The 22,738-nt window shown below is 50.0% G+C and overlaps 1 protein-coding gene across 5 annotated transcripts in view; it reads left to right on the forward strand.

The window, feature by feature from the left end:
* Window positions 1–4,036: 4,036 nt before the first annotated feature.
* The window catches only part of ZER1 (zyg-11 related cell cycle regulator), a 29,599-nt gene continuing 10,897 nt past the window's right edge, over window positions 4,037–22,738 (forward strand). The window contains exons 1-9 of one of the 5 annotated variants that reach the window (XM_054584279.1): window positions 4,037–4,153; window positions 14,357–14,469; window positions 16,103–16,353; window positions 17,626–17,776; window positions 17,984–18,420; window positions 18,727–18,903; window positions 20,199–20,313; window positions 20,473–20,619; window positions 20,918–21,091. In XM_054584279.1, coding sequence (XP_054440254.1) covers window positions 16,196–16,353; window positions 17,626–17,776; window positions 17,984–18,420; window positions 18,727–18,903; window positions 20,199–20,313; window positions 20,473–20,619; window positions 20,918–21,091 — 1,359 coding nt within the window. In that variant the 5' untranslated portion in view covers window positions 4,037–4,153; window positions 14,357–14,469; window positions 16,103–16,195. Of the gene's footprint in view, window positions 4,154–4,205; window positions 4,433–11,980; window positions 12,091–14,356; window positions 14,470–16,102; window positions 16,354–17,625; window positions 17,777–17,983; window positions 18,421–18,726; window positions 18,904–20,198; window positions 20,314–20,472; window positions 20,620–20,917; window positions 21,092–22,738 lie in introns of those variants that run through there. The other 4 variants (XM_054584283.1, XM_054584280.1, XM_054584281.1 and 1 more) reach the window with 4 other exon arrangements.

Consider the following 22,738-nt stretch of genomic DNA (forward strand, 5'->3'; position numbering starts at 1 on the left):
TGAGCTGCACAAGCCAGGGATTTTTTTTTTCTAAGCATCATTTTTATTTAATAATTTTTGCACATGCACAGAAACACTTTTTTTTTTTTTTACAAGATTTTATTTTTTAGAGAGAGGGGAAGGGAGGGAGAACGAGGGAGAGAAACATCCATTGCTTGCCTCCTGCAGGCCCCCAAATGGGGACCTGGCTTGCAACCCAGGCCTGTGCCTGGACAGATGTGAATAGAACCGGCAACCTTTTGGTTTGAAGGCCAGCAGCGCTCAACCCACTGAGCCATACCAGCCAGGGCTCCATAGAACTTTCTATATAGACTATTGTTTATATTAGTTTCCTAGGACTTCTGGTAACAAATTACCACAAACAGTGTGGCAGTTTATTCTGCTAAGAATTCAGTTTATTCTGCAATGTACTTATTCTGTTAAAAATGCTGTTAAGAATTTTTGCATAGCCCTGGCTGGTGTGGCTCAATGGACTGAGCCCCCGCCTGTGAATCGAAGGGTCGCGGGTTGGATTCCCCGCCAGGGGACATGCTTAGGTGGCACACTAGGTCTCCAGTTGGGAGCGTGCGAGAGGCAACCAGTGGATGTATCTCTCACACGTCACTGGTCCTCTCCCTCTCTTTCTCCTTCCTTTCCCTCTCACTAAAAATAAATAAATAAAATCTTTAAAAAAAAATAGTGAAATCTTAAAAAAAAAGAATTTTTGCATCTATATTCACAAAGGATATCAGTCTGTAGTTTTATCTTCTTGTCATGTCTTTGTCTGATATTGGTATCAGCATATTGATGGCCTCATAAAATGAGTTGGAAAGTCTCCCCTCCTCTTCAGTTTTATGGAAGAGTTGTGTAGAACTGGTATTACTTATTTCTTAAATATTTGGTAGAATTGATGAATGAATTTTTTTTGGTCAACCAAATTCCACCAGTAAGAAAATCGTGAAATTTTCAAAAAAATTAAACAAACTATATAATCTAACATAAAAAGTGGTAGCAATGCCACAGAACAATTTGTATAGTTACTTTATTAATATTTTTAAATCCATCTTGCATTATAAATTTAGGAGTACACATATGGTTATAAATGCATTTTAAAAGCTTTATTGGAATATAATTCAATACTATACATTTAGAGCATATATCTAAAGTGAACCGGGCAGTGGTTTTTAGAATATTCACAGTTGGACATGGACAACTACCATCCATCAACTATGCTACCATCATCATCAAATTTTGGCCATTTCATCGCCCCTAAAAAATCTTGTACACATCGTTTTCTCCACCTCTTCAGCCATAGGCAACCACTAACCTACTTTCTGTCTATAGATTTGCCTTTCCTCAACATGTGAATAGAATCATACAAAGTATGGTCCTTGTGACTGGATTCTTTCATTCACCGTAAGGTTTCAACATCCTTCCATGTTGTAGTATGTATCAGTACTTCATTCCTTTTTTTATACATATAATCTTTTTTTAAAAAATGTAAAGATTTTATTTATTTTTAGAGAGAGGGGGAAGGGAGAAAGAGAGGAAGGGAAATATTAATGTATGGTTGCCTCTCACGTGCCCCCCACTGGGGACCTGGCCCGCAACCCGGGCATGTGCCTTAAACTAATAATCAAACCAGCCACCCTTTGGTTCACGGGCCGGCATTCAATCCACTGAGCCACTCCAGCCAGCGCTATACATATATATATATATATATATATAATCTTTATTATATTTTTCACTACTATTTCTTCATTCCTTTTATTGCTGAATAATATTCTATTTTTTGAAAATACTATTCCATGTCATATCCCTTCACCAATTGATGAACACTGAGTTATTTCCCTTCTTGAGGATTATGAATAATGCTGCTATGGACATTGTCTCCTGAGTATATACTTAGGAGTAGAGTTTCTAGGTCATATGGCCATCTAGGTCATATTAACTTTTTAATGAGGAATTGCCAAACTGCTTTCCAAAGCAGCTGCACCATTTTATTTTCCCACAAGCAATGTAGGAGTGTTCCCATCTCTCCACTTCCTTGACAATACTTGTTATTGTCTATGTTTTTGATATCCATCCTAAGCATTTGAAGGTATATCTCATTGTGATTTTGATTTGCATTTCCCTTATGACTAACGACGCTGAATCTCTTTTCACGTGCATCTTGGCCGTTTGTATATCATCTTTGGAGAAATGTCTAGTCAGCTCTTTTGCCTATTTTACATTAGGTTATTTGCCTTTTTATTATTCACTTCTATACATATCATGGATTACTGTTCTTTATCAGCTATATGATTTGCAAATATCTTCTCCTGTTCTGTGGGTTGCCTTTTCACTTTCTTGATGGTGCCCTTTGAAGCACAGTTTTTAATTTTGATGAAATCCTATTTGTCTATATTTTTCTCTTGTGTTTGGTTTTATATCAAAGAAACCATTGCTGCTCTGGCCGAATAGCTCAGTAGGTTAGAGTGTCATCCCCATATAACAAGTTTGCAGGTTCAATCTCCAGTCAGGGCACATGCAAGAATCAATCAATGATGGCATAAGTACGTGGAACAACAAAAATCTGTTTTTCCCTCTCTTTCTTTCTCTCCTTCCCCTGACTCTAAAATCAATAAATTAGACAAAACAAAACAAAAAAACACTGCCTAACCCAAAGTCAAAAAGACTTACTCCTATGTATTGTCCTAAGAGCTTTATGGTTTTAGTTCTTACATATACATGTATATTTTTAAAAGACTAAGGGAATACTCACCAAATTGTTTAGACTGGTCATTTCTGAGGAAAGGCATAAAATTGGAGTTTGATTAGGTTTTGATGGGAATTTGCATTTTTTCCTGCCATATATTTCTGTATTGTTTGGATTTTTTTTTTTTTTAACAAGAGTGGCTAACTCTGGTAACTTAAAATCAATAGACTTGAAATGATTCAAAATTGTATTGATACATAGTTACACATGGTCAAAAAGTAAAATATGCTATGCAGAAGTAAAAAAAATGCACAAAGCTAGTTATTAGAATTGGAGTGAGGGTTGGGTCAAGATAGAATTCCTGGAGGAAGTAACATCTAAACTGAGACCAGAAGGTGGAAGACTATTCTGGATGTGGATGGAAGCAAGAAAAGTATGTATTTGGGAAGATACTGTTTGAGCCTACGGGAGAGAAAAAGTTCATTAAAAAAAAAACAACAAAATAATGTTTTAAACTCTCTAGATTGGAGAGTGGACGTGGGAAAGTAAGCGAAGGGGACAGGAAGCTGGAAAAGGAGACAGGGGACAGTTATCCTTGTCTTCCACAGCGAGGGTTGCAAGCAGGGGAGAGCCCAGGTCAGATTTAAGTTTTGGAAAAGCCACCCAGGGGCTGCGGAGAGAATGAGGGGAAGGACCAGGGAGTTCCATTAGGAGGCCGTTACGGAACCCCAGAGTAGAAGTGATGGTGGAGAGTCCGGCACTACCGGGTCAGGAGAGAAGGGACTGGGTTTGAGAGACCCTTAGCACTTGGCGACTGCACCAGGAGGTGAGGAAAACACAGGGGCCAAGGCCCACTACCAACTTCCTACGTGACAGCCGAGTTGCCCGGTGGCTCATTAACTAGCTGGGGAAGCAGCAGGGCGTTCGGGAGGAAGACGGTCACTGCGTTTGGACGAGTGGGTGTGAGTTACCTGTGAAACCAAAGGGGAAGTTCAATAGGGCGCCGGGTGTAGGGGCTGGCGCTCCGACAGACGTCGCTGCTGACAGGGGAAGGTGGAGTCAGTCCCTCCCTGAACCACTGCCTGGGATCTGGTGGGCCTCAAGGCAGAGCGGGACCCGAACCCAGGAGTCACACGAGCGGGCCCCCGGAGGCCAAGGGGAGCCCTTGAGGCACGTGCTCAGCACCAGGGCGCGAGCCCCATCCACTCCCTCCTCCCCCGGCACACGGCTCCGGGGTCCCGAAGAGAAGCCCCGTCGGAGTCCCGGAACCTTCTGCCGCCACCGCCCTCGTTCGCCGCGGGACCCTTCGGGGACACCGGTCCGCTGTTGCTAAGGGGCGGCCCCGGAAGTGACGCGCCCGTGGTTTGTTGACAGCGGAGGCGGTGGCGGCTGCAGGCTCCGAGCCGTAGGAGCCGAATCGGGGGAGGGGCCGGGCCCCGGAGCCAGCACCCGGCGGCCTGCAGCCCTAAGGGCAAGGTAAAGGCCAAGGGTCTCCCTGGCGCGACCCCCTCCCGCCCGGGGCTCCCGCCCCCGGGATCCCAAGTTCCGCCTCGTCGACCCCGATCTCCCCCAGACCCCGGCCCTAGCCTGTCGACATCCCCTGCCGGCCCGGGCCGCATCCTCCGCTCCTCCTCGGCTGAGGAAGCATCCTGTCCGTTCCCGGAGCCAAGGGATGTATCTGCGTTCCACCCCTTCCCCTCCTGCCTCCGGCGCCTCGGCATCGCCTCAGCATCGCAGCTGCGACCGCTTGCACAGGTCCATCTCGGCCAATGGTGGGAGGGCTTCTTCCTCCTCTACCCCTGCTACCGGGTCTGAGAAACGTACCTTTTCAAACGGAACTCCCTTCCTCCAGAGAGAAAATGACTCCCTGTTGGATGCTCCTACAAAATGGGGGTTCGGTGGGGGACCGAAAGAGCCAGCCCCTGCCCTCCTACCTGTTGGAGGAGCTTAAGTTCCCCCAAAGCAGTGCTTAAACGCTCAGGGACGGCTCGGATCCTGGATCAGGTTCTCAAAGGGATGACAAGGTGCAGAAAATCCAACAACCCCACAGGGTGGGAAAGGGGTGGAGTGGGGTTGCAAACCTGAGGAGCAAGGAGCCAGGAAGGTGAGTTGGAACTGAAACTGACTGCGCTGGCCACTGTAGCTCTGTGGGTGGAATTTGACTTGGCTGCTCTGGCTCAAGGTGTTCCGGATTTCCAGTCTCTGCCTGTGCCTGCCGCACGTTTGGGTTTGTTTTTTGTTTTCTGTTTTGTTTTGTTTTTTTTCCCAAGGGGAGAGGGCTGCCCGATGCCTCCATGGGAAAATCACCCCATATGATCTTTCCCATGGAATGTTTCTCTTCAGGGTTCAAACTGGTTAGAGCGGGCACTGAAAGCAGCTTTGAAAAGGGTCACAAGCTACCCTTAGAGCAGGAGGTGGGCGCCAGGAGTGAGCGGCCTCTCTGTTTTGTTTCATTTGTTCATTCAGCACATTGTAAATGTGACATGCAGGGTGGCCACAGAGGGGGAAAAGCAGGAAGGGCCACGGAAAGAGCCAGAGAGTACGGTCGTATTTTTATAGAGGGTGGTCAGAGAACATGTTGAATGCATTGATATCTGATCAGGGACCTGAGGGGAGTGAAGGAGCAAAGGCATGCCGCTCTCTGAAGGCAGAGCATTCAACAGAAGGTGCAAAGGGCCTGAGCTCATGTGCCTGATGATTTTAAGAAACAGCATGGGGACAACAGGGCTGAAGCAGAATGGAGGAGGGAGGAGGAGTGGTTGATGAAGTCAGAGAAGAGTAGGGACCAGATAACGTTGGGCACGATATCAGGGACTATGCCTGATGCCAGGCCATGGGATGTCTAATGGGGCACCCTTTCAGAACTGTACTAACTTGAAGTGTCTGGTGCTTGGAGAAAATACAGATTTGTTTTAGATGACAGATGGCCATTGTGCTCTGGCCTTGAGTTGCAAGTACGCTTTTTCCATCTTTGTAATGACCATTGATTGAATAAACACAAAAGGACAGCCATAGAGCGCTGTGGTTAGATCAGGTCATGGCCCTGCTTCCTGGTTGTGAGGACTTGGGCAAGGGACCTTTTTCTTCACCTCAGCTTCCTCATCTGTAAAATAGTTCTTCGGTTAAATGAGATCACACTGAAGTGCTTAGCACACTAATTTGCACATATTAAGGACTCGAGCGATGACGATGACAATGATGAGGAACTGTTTGTGTGTACCTGAACACCTTTCTTTTTAGCACCAGCTGGTGGTGTCATCCCTGAGTTCGTGGAATTTGGGGGAACAGTGGGCGAGAGAAGGTGGAAATTTCCTGTCACCCATCAGCGGGAACACTGGTTGCGTATCCTCCAAGGGAGGATGGTAGCTTGGTCCTGGCTTTTTGACAGTGGAAGGTGATGGGGACTTTTTTCTTTTTTTAAAGATTTTTCTTTATTTTTAGACAGAGGGGAAGGGAGGGAGAAAGAGAGGGAGAGAAACATTAACGTGTGGTTGCCTCTCGTGCGCCCTCGACTGGGGACCTGACCCACAACCCAAGCATGTGCCCTGACTGGGAATCAAACCAGCGACTCTTTGGTTCACAGGCCGGCGCTCAATCCACTGAGCCACACCAGCCAGGGCTCGGGGACTTTTTTTAAAGAGCTCAGCAAAACCCCATTCTGCTACATAACATAGGCAAAATTACAGTGTTGAAATAAATATGACATGAAGGCAGGCTGAGAAGGGCAGTATGTGTTGGCCTTAGATGTATGGCTGGGGTGTGTGTGTGTGCCTGATCTTGTGATGGAGACTGCCCATCCCAGAAGAGCCCCACAGAGGCTGAGATTTTTGCAGGTTGGTCTGATAAGCTGAGTGGGGCATCTGGGCCAGAGGATTTGAAAATGAAAAGTCGGAGCACGTAGATGCTAAAAGCCAGCGCGCGTGTCGGAGCAGGCTGTTGTGGCTGGCTTGTCGGACTAGCAACCTATGGACCTGGTTCAAGCCCCAGCTCTGCTGCTGGCGTGCGTGTGAACTTGGGCAGCCTCATCCCATCTGGGCCTCAGTTTTTCTGTCTGTATACTAACTCTGAAGGCTGTTGGGAGGAGGAAATGAAATGAGGTTCTGAAAGAATCTGATGCACCCTAAAGCTCTCTACAAAGGTAAAGAGCCATTCTTGTTAGTGCCACCAAGATTCTGCAGCCGTATTCGCTCCCCTGGCTCGCCACCGCAGGCAGAGGGCTTCAATACCTCAGCTCTTCTTGACTCTGAAATGTAAGTTCAGAGTCTCCCCTTTGGTCATCTATTTTGGGATCACAAAGTTTCAGAAATGAGCAGGTTTTCCAGCTTCAAAAAGGAGCAGAAGGGTCTCTCCAAACATCATTCGTAGGAAATTTCTCCAATAATTATTGGTTTCCACCTTCTTTCTATCATTGGGTCACATGTCCTCAGCAACCCCATGAGGCAGTGACGTTGACAGGTAAGGGTCCTGATGAATAGTGAGGCTGTAAATATTGCCTGGGTGCCTCGTGGAGCTATGTCTCCTTCACCCGTAATCAACCACTCCCTCACTGTGTCATGGAGACCCTAAGGATCACATAGGGTCCCTGCCTTAGGAAGCTTCTAGTCCTGTGGCAAACAAATGCTGTATGTCCACAGGATGGGTACCAGCGATTTCCAATCATGTGTGCTCAGTGTCCAAGGACACTCAGAGTTGTAAGGAGGCAGTGAAGGCTCAGGCCACGGAAGGGAGAGCTGAGGCCTGGAGAACCTGTTCCTGCCTATAGCATAATGGTAGAGAGGGCCAGGTACTTAATGGGAGACCTTGGGCAAGTCATTGCACTTCTTTGAACCACAGTTCATCTGGAAAACAAAATTATAAAATACATGTACTTCAAGTTATTTGTGGCTTCAACAAGAACAGGCGTGAGAAGCTCAAACCACTGGATCTTGAACAAATGAATACATGTATACACATCAGTGTGTACTTCTATGTTGTCCGTGGCAAATCACTTCACTCCTCAGAGCCTCAGCTGCCTCATCTGTAAGTTGTTAGATTACAATAACTCCTGCCTTGTGTGCTTGTTGAATTCATGGAGCTTAGGGTGGGCGTGATCGTTACGTTTCAGTAGAACCGGGTATCCCCCGAGGCCCCTCTGCCTCCAGGTAGCTGCAATGCACATTCCTCCCTCCATATCCACACCTTCCTAGCGCACCCACCCTACAGAGTCAGACTCGGCAGGCTGGCTGCTCCCCGGGATGCCCTCGGATCCTCACCTGCGCCCCCGCTCCCCGGAGCCCCCTGGCGCTTGCCCTGACTCCCCTCACAGCAGCCTCCTGCCTCCCATGCCTGGCCCGCGGTCTGTTCTCTCCTGGAAAGCTTCCAGCCTCTGTCACCAGGGCATTTGTTTGGGTTCCCCCCATCCCCAGCCCCTGGGTTAATATTTCACAGGGTGGGCACTGCTCCAAGGCTCAGAGTTTCTGGCTCCCCCAGCCCCAGTCGGCTGGGTGTCAGGGTGCTGACGGGGTCCCATGCTCCCCACTCGGGACCTCACTTTGTCTTCCCTCTGTTGGATGGACGGAAGACTGGTTTGGTGAGCAGTTCAGATGTGGTTTAGGGCTGCGTCCCATTCGCGTTCGTTGTGTGATTCCCAACAAACCCCAGTGTCTTCATTAGGAGATAGCGACAGTGCCTTGTGTGCTTTGGTGAGGTTACGCAGGCAGAAGCCAACCTTTACGCTGCTGGTGCCAGGCGCTGGCTGGACACCAAAGACCCAGGAGTGTGCGAGTGACCGGGATTCCTGTCCTCCCAGAGCTCGCAGGCCAGGGGACTGGTTGTTAGACAAATTGTGACACAACTGACGAATGAGCTGCAAGTACAGAGTCCTAAGGAATGCTGCTTTGTTAGATAGGAGGCCATATGAAACAAACAGTTAAATAGGAGACCGTATGAAATAAGTCCGGAAGCCACAGTGAGGAGGTGGCGGCTGCCGCTGCCCTCTCCCATCTCTCCCCACTGTCCCCTGTACTCCCAGGATATCATGGGCTCGTCATGGATCCAGTTTTAGGGAACCTGCAAGAGAACGGATGGAGAAAGACACAGAGTTCTCCTCACCATGTGGTGTTCCCTCATGAGCAGCGTTCCTTCTGTCCCCGGTTGCCAGAGCCCCCGCGTGACCGAGCCTGCCTTGAGGCCACAGAGCTCTTCGTGGGGGGAGGATGGGGGGGTAGAAATGGCTGCATCTGGCAGGTGCCAGGCCTGCAGCTGGACGCGCGCAGGGGGCCGGCATCGCAGCCCCCAGGCCTCTCGGCCCCGGTGCCAGCACCAGGACAGCCCCTCCCTCCCCCAGCTCAGCCAGCTCCCAGCAGCAGCAGCGTCGACACCGCCAAGGGCAGTTAGCGGGGGGCGCCCTCTGCCTGGTTTGTCTTTTGGAGCTTTTGGTGACTTTGGCGACTGACAGGATGGTGCCTCTTCCTCCTGAGGAACAGGCTCAGGGCAGAGCAGCAACCTGGGTGACTGGGCTCAGACCTGCAGAAAAGGCAAAGCGCTCTCTCAGGTACAGTCACGAGGGTGCCTCTGCCGCCACGGGGTGCCCGGCACTGTCCTGCACACCGGGGGGTGTGGGGGGCGCGGGGGAGGGTACGGGAGCGTGCCCTGCTTCCTGCCTTCCAGGGGGGCACGGTCTGCAAGTCCCCCATGGTCCCTTTCACAGGCATATGTTGACGCCCTACTATTTGTCAGGCCCTCACAGGCGTCCAGCCCTTCTTTTGTCCAGCAAGGAGTCGTGGCCAGGGCTGCGGTGCCAGCGCCCCCCGCTGTCTGGCCCCTCAGCCGGTGCACAGCCTTTCCTCCTCTCGGGAACGCCTTTCCCTTCTCTGCCCACCACCAGAATTCACTATGACTCATCTTTTGGGTTGCAGCTGAAATGTCACTTCCAGGGAGGCCTGCCCAGGCCAAAGCTTCTTAGGTGGCTGGCTGTCCTGCTCTGGAGCCGGTGTGCTCCGTGAGGACAAAGCCCTTGTCTGCTGTCGCGCACTGTGGGATGGACGGATGGACAGTGTTCACTAGACAGGTACCGAGTGAACAGTTAAACGACCTGGGCTATGGCTGGTGAGAGATACCAGGCAAGACGACCTGCTGCCTGCCCTCGTGGAGCTGGCCGCTGGGCTGGGAGGCCAGGGAGTTAAACTAGCCTCAGTACAAAGTGGCCCTTGGGGCCCATGGCAGGTGCACCTTGGTGGGTCAGGGAAGGCTTCTCAGAGGAGATGACGTTGACACTGAGACTTGAGGGTGCTTAGGCATCGGTTAAGCAAGGAGGAGAGTTGAAAGGTGACGTGGGCTGGAGTGGTCACTGACACTCCCTGGGGGAGGGACATATATATTTGGGGGTGGGAGCGGTATTTGGTAGAAAGTGGAATAGTTTGTTGAATTTGGATGGTTCCAGTTGACAGAGAACTGACTGAACAAAGGCCTGAAGGTGACCCTCTGTTTCTGGCTTATTGCCAGCACAGCGACAGAGGCCAAGCTGGCTAGGGTAGGGGCCCGTGGGCTCTGGGCTGGCTAGAAGGCTGGTTCTAATCCTGGAGGCCTTGAGAGAGGGCTAGAAGAGACTCGTCGGTTTCCAGCAGGGACTGCCTGCCTGCCAGCAGCGTACACTCTGGCTCCAGTTCCCAGGCAAGAGCGGCCACTGGGCTCTTGAGGGTCTGAAAGTGAGTAAAGACAAAGGAAGGCCGTGCCCGGAGCCCAGGCCGCCTCTTTGTTGTGCTCTCCCTCAAGGTTGTCACATAGCTAGTGAGACAGCTGCCACAATGGGCCTTGAGGCAGGAGACTCAGGCCTGGGGAAGCTGGCAGGGACAGACCCTTGCTCTACTTAGGGACCAGGGCAGATGAGATAGGTGGTGATGATGATGAATATGATAAGGACAGTAATAATAGTTGCTATTACTACGTGCCAGGCACCATGCCGAGCCTGTTCTGTATCATTCCATGTTGTCTTCACAAAGCACTCCCTAGTTTAGAATAGAAACCGAGGCACAGAGAGGTGAAGACACTTGTCCAAGTTCACCTGTTCTTAAGCAGCAGGAATGGGACTTGAAACTGAGTTCTTACATCCAGCTCACCAGTAAGTGGTGGCACCAGAACTTAGAACTGGTGGTTCCAAAGGGTGCAGTGCTCTGTGGCCACCCGCCGGATTTCCTGAGCATCCTGTTAAGAGTCAAATATGGATACAGAGGTTCCCAGTAGCCAGGGGCAGTCCTGGTGGGCTCTAAATTTTAAAACCCTCCAGGAGGCGAGGTAATGGAGTCCAAGAAACCAGGCTCAAATCCCGATTTGGACCAAGTAGCCTCTCTCTGAGCTCAAGTCCCCTCATCTGTAAGATGGGATCGTAGCCACCTTATGCCGTGCACTCAGTCATGTCAAACCTGACACTGAGCATTTCCCCAACATCTCATTGACTCCAGCAGCCCTGTGAAGTGGGGGTGATTATCCCCATTTTCCAGTTGAGGAAATGGAGGACCACAGAGGTTAAGTAATTTACTAGTGAATTGTGGAATTGGGTTGAAACATAGATCTGTCTGACTACAGAGCCTGCACTTTTATAGATAGATAGATAGATAGATAGATAGATAGATTATGCTATTACAGTTGTCCCATTTTTTTCTCTTTATTCCCCTCCACCCTTCACCCCCCCCCACCAGCACTCTTCCCAACTTAGTTCATGCCCATGGGTTGTACGTATAAGTTCTTTGGCTTCTCCATTTCCTATACTATTTTTAACCTCCCCCTGTCTATTTTGTGCCTACCATTTATGCTGCTTATTCCCTGTACCTTTTCCCCTTTTCTCCCCCTTCCCCCTCCTCTCTGATCTTCATTTCTGTGATTCCTTTCCTGTTCTTGTTGTTTGCTTAGTTTGTGTTTGTTTTGTTTTTTTTAGGTTCAGTTGTTGATAGTTGTGAGTTTTTTGTCATTTTGCTCTTCATAATTTTTTAAAATTTTCTTCTTTTTCTTAGATAAGCCCCTTTAACATTTCATATAATAAGGGCTTGGTGATGATGAACTCCTTTAATTTTACCTTATCTGGGAAGCACTTTATCTGCCTTTCCATTCTAAGTGATAGCTTTGCCGAATAGAGTAATCTTGGGTGTAGGTCCTTGCCTTTCATGAATACTTCTTTCCAGCCCCTTCTTGCCTGCAAGGTTTCTTTTGAGAAATCAGCTGAGAGTCTTATGGGAACTCCTTTGTAGGTAACTGTCTCCTTTTCTCCTGCTGCTTTTCAGATTCTCTCCTTATCTTTATTCTTGGGTAATGTAGTTATGATGTGCCTTGGCGTGTGCTCCTTGCATCCAACTTCTTTGGGACTCTCTGCGCTTCCTGGATCTCCTCAAAGTCTATTTCATTGGCCAGATTGGGGAAGTTTTCCTTCATTATTTTTTCCAGTAAGTTTTCAATTTCTGGCCCTGGCTGGTGCGGCTCAGTGAATTGAGTGCCTGCCTGCGAACCAAAGAGTAACTGGTTCAATTCCCAGTCAGGGCACATGCCTAGGTTGTGGACCAGGTCCCCAGTTGGGGCATGTGAGAAGCAACCACACATTGATGTTCCTCTCTCTCTCTTTCTCCCTCTCTTCCCCTCTTTCTAAAAATAAATCTTTTTTTTTTTTTTTAAGTTTTCAATTTCTTGCTCTTCCTCTTCTCCTTCTGGCACCCCTATGATTTGGATGTTGAAAAGTATAAAGTTGTTCCAGAGGTTCCTAAGCTTCTCCTCATTTTTTTTGAATGCTTGTTTCTTCATTCTGTTCTAGTTGAATGTTTATCTCTTCCTTATGTTCCAAATCATTGATTTGAGACCCAGTTTCCTTCCCTTCACTGTTGGTTCCCCTGTGTATTTTTCTTTATTTCATTTTGCGCAGCCTTCACTTTTCCTCCATTTTGCAACCATACTCCACCACTTCAGTGAGCATCCTGATTACCAGAGTTTTGAACTATGCACCTGCTGGGTTGGCTCTCTCCTCCTCACTTAGTTCTATTTGTGAAGCTTTGATTTGTTCTTTCATTTGGGCCATATTTCTTTGTGTCGGCGCACTTGTTATGTTGAAGGGACGGAGCCATAGGTATTCGCCGGGGTGGGGCAACCCAGGTCGCTGTATTATGACGCTGCGTGGGAGGGAGGGGTCCAAGAGGGAACAGTACTGCTTGATTGGCTCTCGCTCGCTTTCAGTCACTTCCCCCGCTGCCCACAAGCAAATTGGGCTCTTCTAGTGCTGATTCCGGGGTGGATGGGTTTGTGTAGTTCTGGGATCCTGTGGGCCTCTCCAGCGGACTCTCCTGTGAGGCTGGCGTTTCTCCTACTGCCACAACCCCCACAGGTTTTTACCTCCAGAGGTTTTGGGGCTTTGTTTTCCGTCTCTAGAACCCTGGGTTGAATGGTCTGTCTCGCTCCCCAGCTGTTCCTCCTGGCTTATCCTCACGCGTATGTGGGACCATCCGGTCTGCCAGCCACCGCCTTGCGCACCCTGTCCTCCAGCCACTGCCTTGCCTCACGTCCTCTCCGCTCCAGCTGCCAGTCTCCGCCACTCCTACCAGTCTGGATGAATGTTTGTTCTTTAGCTCCTTGGTTGTCGGACTTCCATACAGTTTGATTTTCTGGCAGTTCTGGTTATTTTTTTGTTTTTAAATGTGTCGCCCTTTTGGTTGTGTGAGGAGGCAAAGTGTATCTACCTACGTCGCCATCTTGGCCAGAAGTCACTCTTAATTCTTAGTTTTTAATCCTTACCCAACAGTATTTTCTATCATTGATTTTAGAGAAAGAGGAAAGGGGAGAGAGAGATGGGTTACCTTCCATATGCACCCCAACTGGGGATAGAATCCACAACCTTAGTATGTACCCTGACCAGGAATCAAACCTGCAACCTTTTGGTATATGGAACGATACCCCAACCAACCTACCCACCCAGCCAGGGCCACATTGCTGTCTTTTTTTTTTTTTCTTTTTTTAAAATTTTTAGACGGGAAGGGAGGGAGGAAGAGAGGGAGAGCAACAATAATGTGTGGTTGCCTCTCCCTGCTCTCCCTGCACCAGGACCTGGCCTGCAACCCAGGCATACGCCCTGACTGGGAATCAAACCAGCAACCTTTAGGTTCACAAGCCAGTGCTCAATCCACTGAGCCATGCCGGGTAGGGCTTGTTGCTGTTGTTTTCAATAAATTCATTCTGGTGGGTGGGCAGTGGCACCTCATTGTGGTTTTACTGATACTGATGAAGCTGAGCACCTTTCCATATGCTACTCTCCATTTCCCTGTCTTTCAGGAAATGCCATTCAAGTCTTTTGTCCATTTTTTATTCGATGCTGTGTCCTGTTTTAGAAAACTGATTTGTAGGAATTGTTTATATATTCTGAATACAAATCTTTTGTTGAAGATATCTTTCACTCTGTGGCTTACCCTTTCTCTTCGTTTTAAAAAAATTTTTATTAATTGATTTGAGAGGGAGGGCGGGAGTAAGGGAGGGAGAAAGACATGGATTTTGTTGTTCCACTTATTTAAACATTCGTTGGTTGCTTCTTGCATGTGCCCTGACCAGGGATCGAGCCCGCAAGCTTGGTGTATTGGGACAGCACTCTACCCAGCTGAGCTACCCAGCCAATGCTCTCTTTTTTATTATTTTTTTTTTCATCCTCACCTGAGGACATTTTTTCATTGCTTTTAGAGAAAAAGGATGGGAGAAGGGAAGGGAGAGAGAGAAACATTGATTGTTTGCCTCCCACATGTGCCCTGATGGAGGATTGTACACCCAGACCGGACACTGAACCTGCAACCTAGGTATGTGCCCCAACTGGGAATCCAGCCCACAACCCTTTGGCTGCAGGATGTTGCTCCAACTGAGCCATACTGGCCAGGGCCAGGGCCCTTTCTTAATGACATCTTTTGATGAGAACAGTCTTAAATTTTAAGGCTGTTCAGTTTATCAGTTTTTCTTTCTCACTTGTGTTTTTTATGACCTATTTAAGAAATTATTGCCTATAGTAAAGCTATAAAGATAGTCTATGTTTTCTTCTAGAAACCTTGTTGTTTTACCTTCACATATAGGTCTAAAGTCCAACTCATATTAATTTTGGGGTATGAAGAAACAGAAGTTTCTTCACTTCAGTGCAGATCAACTTACCATTTTTCCCTTATAAATCTTATTTAAGAAATCTTCACCTACCTCAGTGTCATGAAGATAGTAGAGGACTTCAATTTTTTAATAACTTTTATTGAGCCATAGTTCCTGTATCATACAACTCACCTCTTTAAAGGAGATAATTTGGTGGGTTTTAGTATTTTCACAGAGTCGTGCCATCCTTGCCACAGTCAACTTTAGAACATTTCATCACCCCCCCCCAAAAAAAAAATCACAAACCCATGAGCAGTCACACCTCCTTCCCCCCAGCTTCCCAGCCCCAGGCAACCGCTTATCTACCCCTGTCCCTATCGGTTTCCCTAGGCTGGCCAGACATTTTATATAAACAGAATCACAGAATTGTACATGGGCATGGCGCCTTTTGTGACTAGTTTCTTACACTTAGTGTGATGTTTTCAAGGTCCAGTGTTGTGGTATCTATCTGTACTTCATTCCTTTTATGCCTGAATGATATTCCATTGTATGTATAGACCAGCTTTGTTTGCCCATTCATCAGTTATTGGGCATTGTGTTGTTTCCATTTTGGGGCTATTATGAATAATACCTCTGTGAACAGTAACATACATCTTTTTATGTGGATGTATATTTTCATTTCAATTAGGAGGAGCCTGGATTCTTAATTATATATGATGTCTATAAAGCCCTGGCACGTAGTAAGTGTTCAAACACTGACACCTATATACAAGTTAAATTATACAACAAGGGTGCCGGCCAGGTAGCTTGGTTGGAGCTTTGTCCCAATGCACCAAGTTTGCAGGTTCAACCCCGGCTCAGGGCACATAAAGGAATCAACAAATGAATGCATGAGTCGGGGTGGAGCAACAAATCAATGTTTTCTCTCTCTCTCTCTCCCTCCCTTCCCCCATCTCCCTCTCTCCCTCCTTCCCTCTCCTTTCCCCTCTCTCTCTTAAATCAATATGTTTTTTGAAAAATGTAAAAAACATTACATAGCAAGGAACACCCCAGTGTAGCTGTTAATGAAAGCTCTGGTTATCCCCACCCAAGCACTGGGTCCCTAACACACATGCCTGCCCACAGACACTGTGAAAGCATAGAAACACTTGGACAAGGCCCCCCGCTCTTGGCAGGTCAAATCACGCTTAGATGGTGGCACGGTAGAGAGGGAGTCAGGAGTGGTGGAGCCTGGCCTGCTAAGCTGCTAATCCGAGTGCGACATCCGGGGCCTCGGTTTCCCTACTGAGAGAGTAGACACAGGGCAGCTGGTGGTTCTGGCCCTTATGTGGCTCACTCTGCTTCTCTCCCATTCTCTAGGCCGGGGCCCTGCCAATGATCCTGTGAGTGTTGAGGAGTCACTGCCGCCCCTGGAGGCCCCTGCCCTGGAGTGGCCCACCTTCCTACCCCAGCATGGCGTCCGATACCCCTGAGTCCCTAATGGCCCTCTGCACCGATTTCTGCCTGCGCAACCTGGACGGCACCTTGGGCTACCTACTTGATAAGGAGACTCTGAGGCTGCATCCAGACATCTTCCTGCCCAGCGAGATCTGTGACCGGCTCGTCAATGAGTGAGCAGGCCTGGAGCTGGGGGGCAGGAGGGAGTCTTAGAATGAGCACATGTGTGTCTTAGATTGGGACCACTGCGTGTGTACCATGTGGTGGTGTGGCTGTGGGTATGTATGTGTGACGGCGTGTGTGCATGCACATGCGCGTCCACGGGTGCTCAATACTGGTGTAACCCTAACCTCAGAGTCACACGTGTGCACGTTTGGTATGTGTTTGGATGGGTGTGCATGTGAAGGAATGGGTCAGCGTGCACATGGGCTTCTGCAGCACAAGGTATGTTTGAATGTGAAGCTATAGGTGTGCACTGCACCTGTGGGAGGGTACAGAAACTTGCACATAAATGAAGAAGTTACTTGCTGTCCTGTATGTGTGTGCACACCTGTGTCTGTGAACACATGTCTGTGTGTGAACATACAGGTTTACACATCAATGCCCAAATAAGGGATCTGTGACGAGGGATAGAATCATTCAGAAAATCCTTATGTGGCTCCCCTCCAAGGGACTCCTGCTAGTAGAAGCTCCTAGAAGCATGATATGTGTTCACTGACCTCTGAGAATTCAGTCAAGATGCCCAGGAGGGATATTGTTAGATGGGACGGTTGCATATAGAAGTGGGAACCTGTGTGTCCTGAGCATTTGATGTGGATCAGGCAGCACTGGGTTGAACACCCTGTAGACCAGAGTTATGATCATTTTACAGATGAAGAAATTGAGGCCTGGAGGAGTTCAGTTATTCGTAGGATGGGGCCCATGTAGTGAACAGCCAAGCAGGATCTAGGGGCCAGAGTGCTTGACTCCCAAGCCCTCGCCACCAAGACCAGGATTCTTGCACGAGCCAGTACCTCAACAGGGCTTTATTGCATGCAGCTGTACTCAGCTGGGAACACCAAGCCCCTCGACTTCCTCTTCCTGTTGGAAAGGGTCCTGGGAGGGGCTGCTCGAGGAGCCAGGCACTGGATTAGAAAAGATGAGGAAAGGAGACGTGTGTTTGTTCTACATGTGTCTGTGGTGTGGGAGGAAGAGCTAGGGGTTTGATGTTGATAAGAGGTCTACCTTTGGACCGCTGGTTCCTGGGGACACCCTTAATCTCACCTGTGGTAGAGGGTAGTCAGGGTCCAACCAGGTACTATTAGGAAGAGGAGGAAGAGCCGAAGGAGGAGGCAGAGGATGCTACCGGAGAGGTCAGAGAGGGCTCCAGGGAGGCTTACGCGGGGTCTTGAAGGGGCCAGGGGTCACCACCTCACGCCCATGAGCCAGGCTTTCCTCCGTACCAGGTACGTGGAACTGGTCAACGCCGCCTGCAACTTTGAGCCACATGAGAGCTTCTTCAGCCTCTTCTCAGACCCACGCAGCACCCGCCTCACCCGCATCCACCTCCGTGAGGACCTGGTGCAAGACCAGGACCTGGAAGCCATTCGCAAGCAGGTGAGACCTGCCTCGCTGGGCATGAGGTGGCCATGAGAGGCCACCACGAGACAGTCGAACGGTGAGTCAGGAGCAGGGCAGGAAGTCCGGGGCCCCTCCAGGGCTCTTTGATCTCGTGCAGCCCCCTCCCCAAGCCCACCTGTAGCCCAGGGCCAGGCCGAGGGCAGGGGCTGGGCCATGGCACTGATGGAGCCGTGCGTCCCCCAGGACCTGGTGGAGCTCTACCTGACCAACTGCGAGAAGCTGTCCGCCAAGAGCCTGCAGACCCTGAGGAGCTTTAGCCACACCCTGGTGTCCTTGAGCCTCTTCGGCTGCGCGAACATTTTCTACGAGGAGGAGAACCCAGGGGGCTGTGAGGACGAGTGCCTCGTCAACCCCACCTGCCAGGTGCTGGTCAAGGACTTCACCTTCGAGGGCTTTAGCCGCCTGCGCTTCCTCAACTTGGGCCGCATGATCGACGGGGTCCCTGTGGAGTCCCTACTGCGGCCGCTCAATTCGCTGGCCGCCTTAGACCTCTCAGGCATTCAGACCAGCGATGCGGTCTTCCTGACCCAATGGAAAGACAGCCTGGTGTCCCTCGTGCTCTACAACATGGACCTGTCGGATGACCACATTCGGGTCATTGTCCAGCTGCACAAGCTGCGGTGAGCAGCCGCCCTGAGCTTGCCGGGGGGGGGGCGGGGGGGCGACATTCGTGTTGTCAGTCCCAGAAGGTTCATGAGCCCCTGGCTAGGTCGAAGGTGGGCGTGGAAGAGACAGCCCATTCCCTAAATGCAATGTGTCAGCTGGATCAGGGCTGTTCAGGGCACCAAGGTCCCGGCAGGATTTTTCCCAGAATGCCCCATGGCAGTTGTGGGCTCTCCCCTGCCATGGACCGAAGGAACAGGGGTCTACAAGGCAGCCCCAGCCTGCATCCAGCTCCTGATCTGCACCCCCACCCCAATCTCCAGACACTTGGACATCTCCCGAGACCGCCTCTCCAGCTACTACAAGTTCAAGCTGACCCGCAAGGTGCTGAGCCTCTTTGTGCAGAAGCTGGGGAACCTCATGTCCCTGGATATCTCTGGCCACATGATCCTGGAGAACTGCAGCATCTCCAAGATGGACGAGGAAGCAGGGCAGACCAGGTGGGGACCCAGCCACGTGGTTGCCGTAGGGTATCATTCAACAAGCATTTACCAAACATCCCTTTGGGTGCTAGAGATTAAGACAGGAATCAGGCCCTGCCCTCTCCAGGCTGTGTGACAGGTCATTACAAGCACTGCAGAAGGGGAAGCCCAGGGTTGCCCTGAGGATCGGGAAGGAGGGAGGAGGAAGAACGGTATCCAAGCTGTCTTTTTTTTTTTAAGGTTTTTTTTTTTTTTTTAAGATTTTATTTATTTTTGGAGAGGTGGGAAGGAAGGGAGAAAGAGAAGGAGAGAAACATTGATGTGCAAGAAATACATCTACTGGTTGCCTCTCTCACACCCCCAAATGGGGACCTGGCCCACAACCCAGGCATGTACCCTGACTGGGAATTGAACCAGCGACCCTTTGGTTTGCAGGCCGGCACTCAATCCACTGAGCCACACCAGCTGGGGCCATCCAAACTATTGAAAGTTCATTCTGGGTTTGCCAGAGGAAGGGGGTTCTAGCAGAGGGAATAGCACGTGCAAAGGCTAGAAGGAACAAGCACAAGGAATGACCGGGAAATGATGACACTCAGACTGGCCACAGGCAGTGTCGTGGTGTTAGAGAGGCTGGCAGAATCTGCCACTTGTTAGGCGTTGCAGCAAATAGGTTAATTTTTTAATTAACCTATTAATAGGTTGGTTGAAAGATCTCATTCAATCCCATCCGGCTATAATTGGCCATAGCCCTATCTATCCCCAGCCATCCTCTAGCGGGGTGTGGTTGATGGGCATGTCCCTTCATGATTGCTGGCACCTAAAGATGATGTATTCTCATTAATATGGCAGATACTATTTTCCGAAGATGGCTGCAACTGTATCTCCCATCCCACATGTCCTTTTACAATGTGACCTTGCCCCTCAAGAAGTGGGGTCTAGCCCCGGCTGGTGTGGCTCAGTGGACTGAGCGCCGGCTTGAGAACCAAAGGGTTGCTGGTGTGATTCCCAATCAGGGCTCAGGCCTGGGTTGCGGGCCAGGTCCCCCGTAGGGGTGCGTGAGAGGCAACCACACATAGATATTTCTGTCCCTCTCTTTTTCCCCTCCCTCTGTCTAAAAATAAATAAATAAAATCTTTAAAAAGGAGAGAGAGAAGCAGGGTCTATGTTAAAAAGAAAAAAAAAAAAAAAAGCTGAAGGGCCTAGAATAGAGTCCGCAGTGAACCCCCGACCGCCCCCAGGGAGAGGCTCACCTGTGTGCTGAGCCTGGGGCAGCCCTGGCCCAGGCCACTGACACCAGCACCCTCTTCCCTCAGCATCGAGCCTTCCAAGAGCAGCATCATGCCTTTCCGGGCCCTGAAGAGGCCGCTGCAGTTCCTTGGGCTCTTCGAGACCTCCCTGTGCCGCCTCACACATATTCCGGCCTACAAAGTGAGGGGGGAGTGGAGGGGGCAGGGAGCAGGGAGCCCTGGGAGAAGGGAAGGGCATGGGCTGGGGGCCCCAAGGTGTTTGCTTTGGGGCTAGAGATGGAGCTGAGGATCCCAGAACGTGGCCTCTTTCGGGTGGTTTCTGAGCATGCTTCGTCTACAGGTAAGCGGCGACAAGAACGAGGAGCAGGTGCTGAACGCCATCGAGGCCTACACGGAGCACAGACCGGAGATCACCTCACGGGCCATCAACTTGCTTTTTGACATCGCACGCATCGAGCGCTGCAACCAGCTCCTGCGGGCTCTGAAGGTCAGCCCCGTCCCTGGAAGCAGGAGGGCACTCTCAGGTCCCCATCCCTCCCCACGTGGAGGATGCTGGATGTGGCTGAACCATGTGCCCAGAGTCCCTGTCCCTCCTCCACATCCCCTCATCCCCAGGACACAGGTAGTCCTACCTCCCAACCACACAGTGCCTCACATGCCCCTGCCCTGGCCTTGTCCCAGAACATGGCCCTGCCCTCATCTCTGCCCCTCAAGCCCCCAGACTTGTCCCTGCACAGCTTTAACAGGACTTGCCAACTTGGTCCCCATACCCTGTCTTCATACAGCTGGTCATCACAGCCCTCAAGTGCCACAAGTATGACAAGAACATTCAAGTGACAGGCAGCGCTGCCCTCTTCTACCTGACGAATTCCGAGTACCGCTCAGAGCAGAGCGTCAAGCTGCGCCGGCAGGTCATCCAGGTGGTGCTGAATGGCATGGAATCCTACCAGGAGGTGACGGTGAGCCCCTTCCTGCCGCGGCCCAGCATGCTCTCACCCAGGCCCGCGTTCCCTGCTCCCCCTGCGGCCCAGCCTCGCCAGCCTGCTCGTGGATCCCTCGGGCGCTGTGCTTGCTCCCTCCCCTTCTCACCTGGCTCTGCACTGCCCTCTCCCCACACCCCTTCCCTGCAGCATCATGCCCAGACCCTGGGGCCTAGCATTCGGGGCCCCCTAGCCTGGCCCCACCACCCTGGGCCTCTGCGTGTGCTGACTCCTCAGCCTTCCTGCCTAGTAACACTCTGTTGGGGGCTACTTTTTTCAATGACTGTTTCTTATAAGAGTCATAAAGATTTTAAAACCCATCCATAACCCCACCACCAGAGAGAGCCACCGTTACCACTGGGTATCCATCGTTCTGGATTTCAGTCTACGTGTATTTAGTTAGTGAATGGCCTCACTCTGAGCATGATGCATGTGTAACGAGGGGTTTTATTTCAACAGTGTCTCATGAATGTGAACCTCTCCCATGTCAACAAACACTTGGCAACAAAATTTTTAAAATAATGTTTGTTTTGTGTAAGACACTGAATGCTTAGAAAACAAAGTCAAGTAATATGAAAACGTATTAACCAGAAAGTAGAAGTTGTTCACAGCCCCACCTCTCCTCCCTGGACAACTGGATGTGATGGTTCGGTTTCATAGTTGTTGGTGTCAGCCTCGTGTCCGGCGTCCTCCACGGAGAGGCCTATCTGGTGCTGACTGACTCCGGGCTGGAGCTCAGAGGCAGTCGCCAAGCCCTGTCCTCCGGAGGGGACCAGAAAGGGGCTCCTCTGAGTGCGGGGGCTGCAGTTATGGAATCGGCCCCCGTAGGTGAACATTTAGGCTGCTTTTTTAGTTTTTTCTGTTTCAGTAAGGCTTTGCTGACTGTACTGAATAGGCTACCATTACACTGCCTGTTGAAAAGTGGAAGTGCCGGGGCAGTGGACGTGTGCATTTGTAAAGCACTTGGTGTGTGTGAATCGTCCTCAGCGAGGCTGCGGTGGGGACGCTGCCGCAGCAGGAAGGCGGAGGCCTGCTGTCTGCCAGCTCCAGACCAGAACAACTGTTTTTTCCACTGTGAGGTCAATGTTAGAATCAGGTAAAGGGGGCATCTTTGTTTTTAATGAAAAAAGATGCTACTTGAAGACTCTCAAACAAATTAATAAACTCTATCAAAGCAATGGAAATTAAAATAACAAGATGTCACTCTTCTCAAGAGACTGACAGTGCCCAGCAGTAACAAAGGGTAGGGAATGGGCACTCGCGCACTCTCCGCCGGTGAGGTGGGGGTCAGACAGCTTTTCTAGAGGGCAGCTGTCAGAACCTGCTAGAACTATAAATGCCCTTACCTTTCAGCCTATGTTTTCCATAGTTAAGAATGTTCTTTCTTACAGGGAAAAGATGCACACACATCCACCCTTTTTGATTACACAGAAATCAGAGACAAGCAAAATGGTTTAGTAATAGGGGTCAGGAAATGTAATGCACGACCCACCCACCCAGTGGGATATTACAGTGCATCTGTCTGTCCTTACATGGGAGGGGCCCACTGCATATTGGCAAGTGAAGAGAAATCTGGAACCAGCAGCTACATTACCTTTTTTGCCTCTCCTCTCCCCCAAATATATA

The sequence above is a fragment of the Pteronotus mesoamericanus genome, unplaced genomic scaffold (genome assembly GCF_021234165.1).
Source record: "Pteronotus mesoamericanus isolate MK-2021 breed Mesoamerican mustached bat unplaced genomic scaffold, CSHL_Meso_final contig_78, whole genome shotgun sequence".
Lineage (NCBI taxonomy): Eukaryota > Metazoa > Chordata > Mammalia > Chiroptera > Mormoopidae > Pteronotus > Pteronotus mesoamericanus.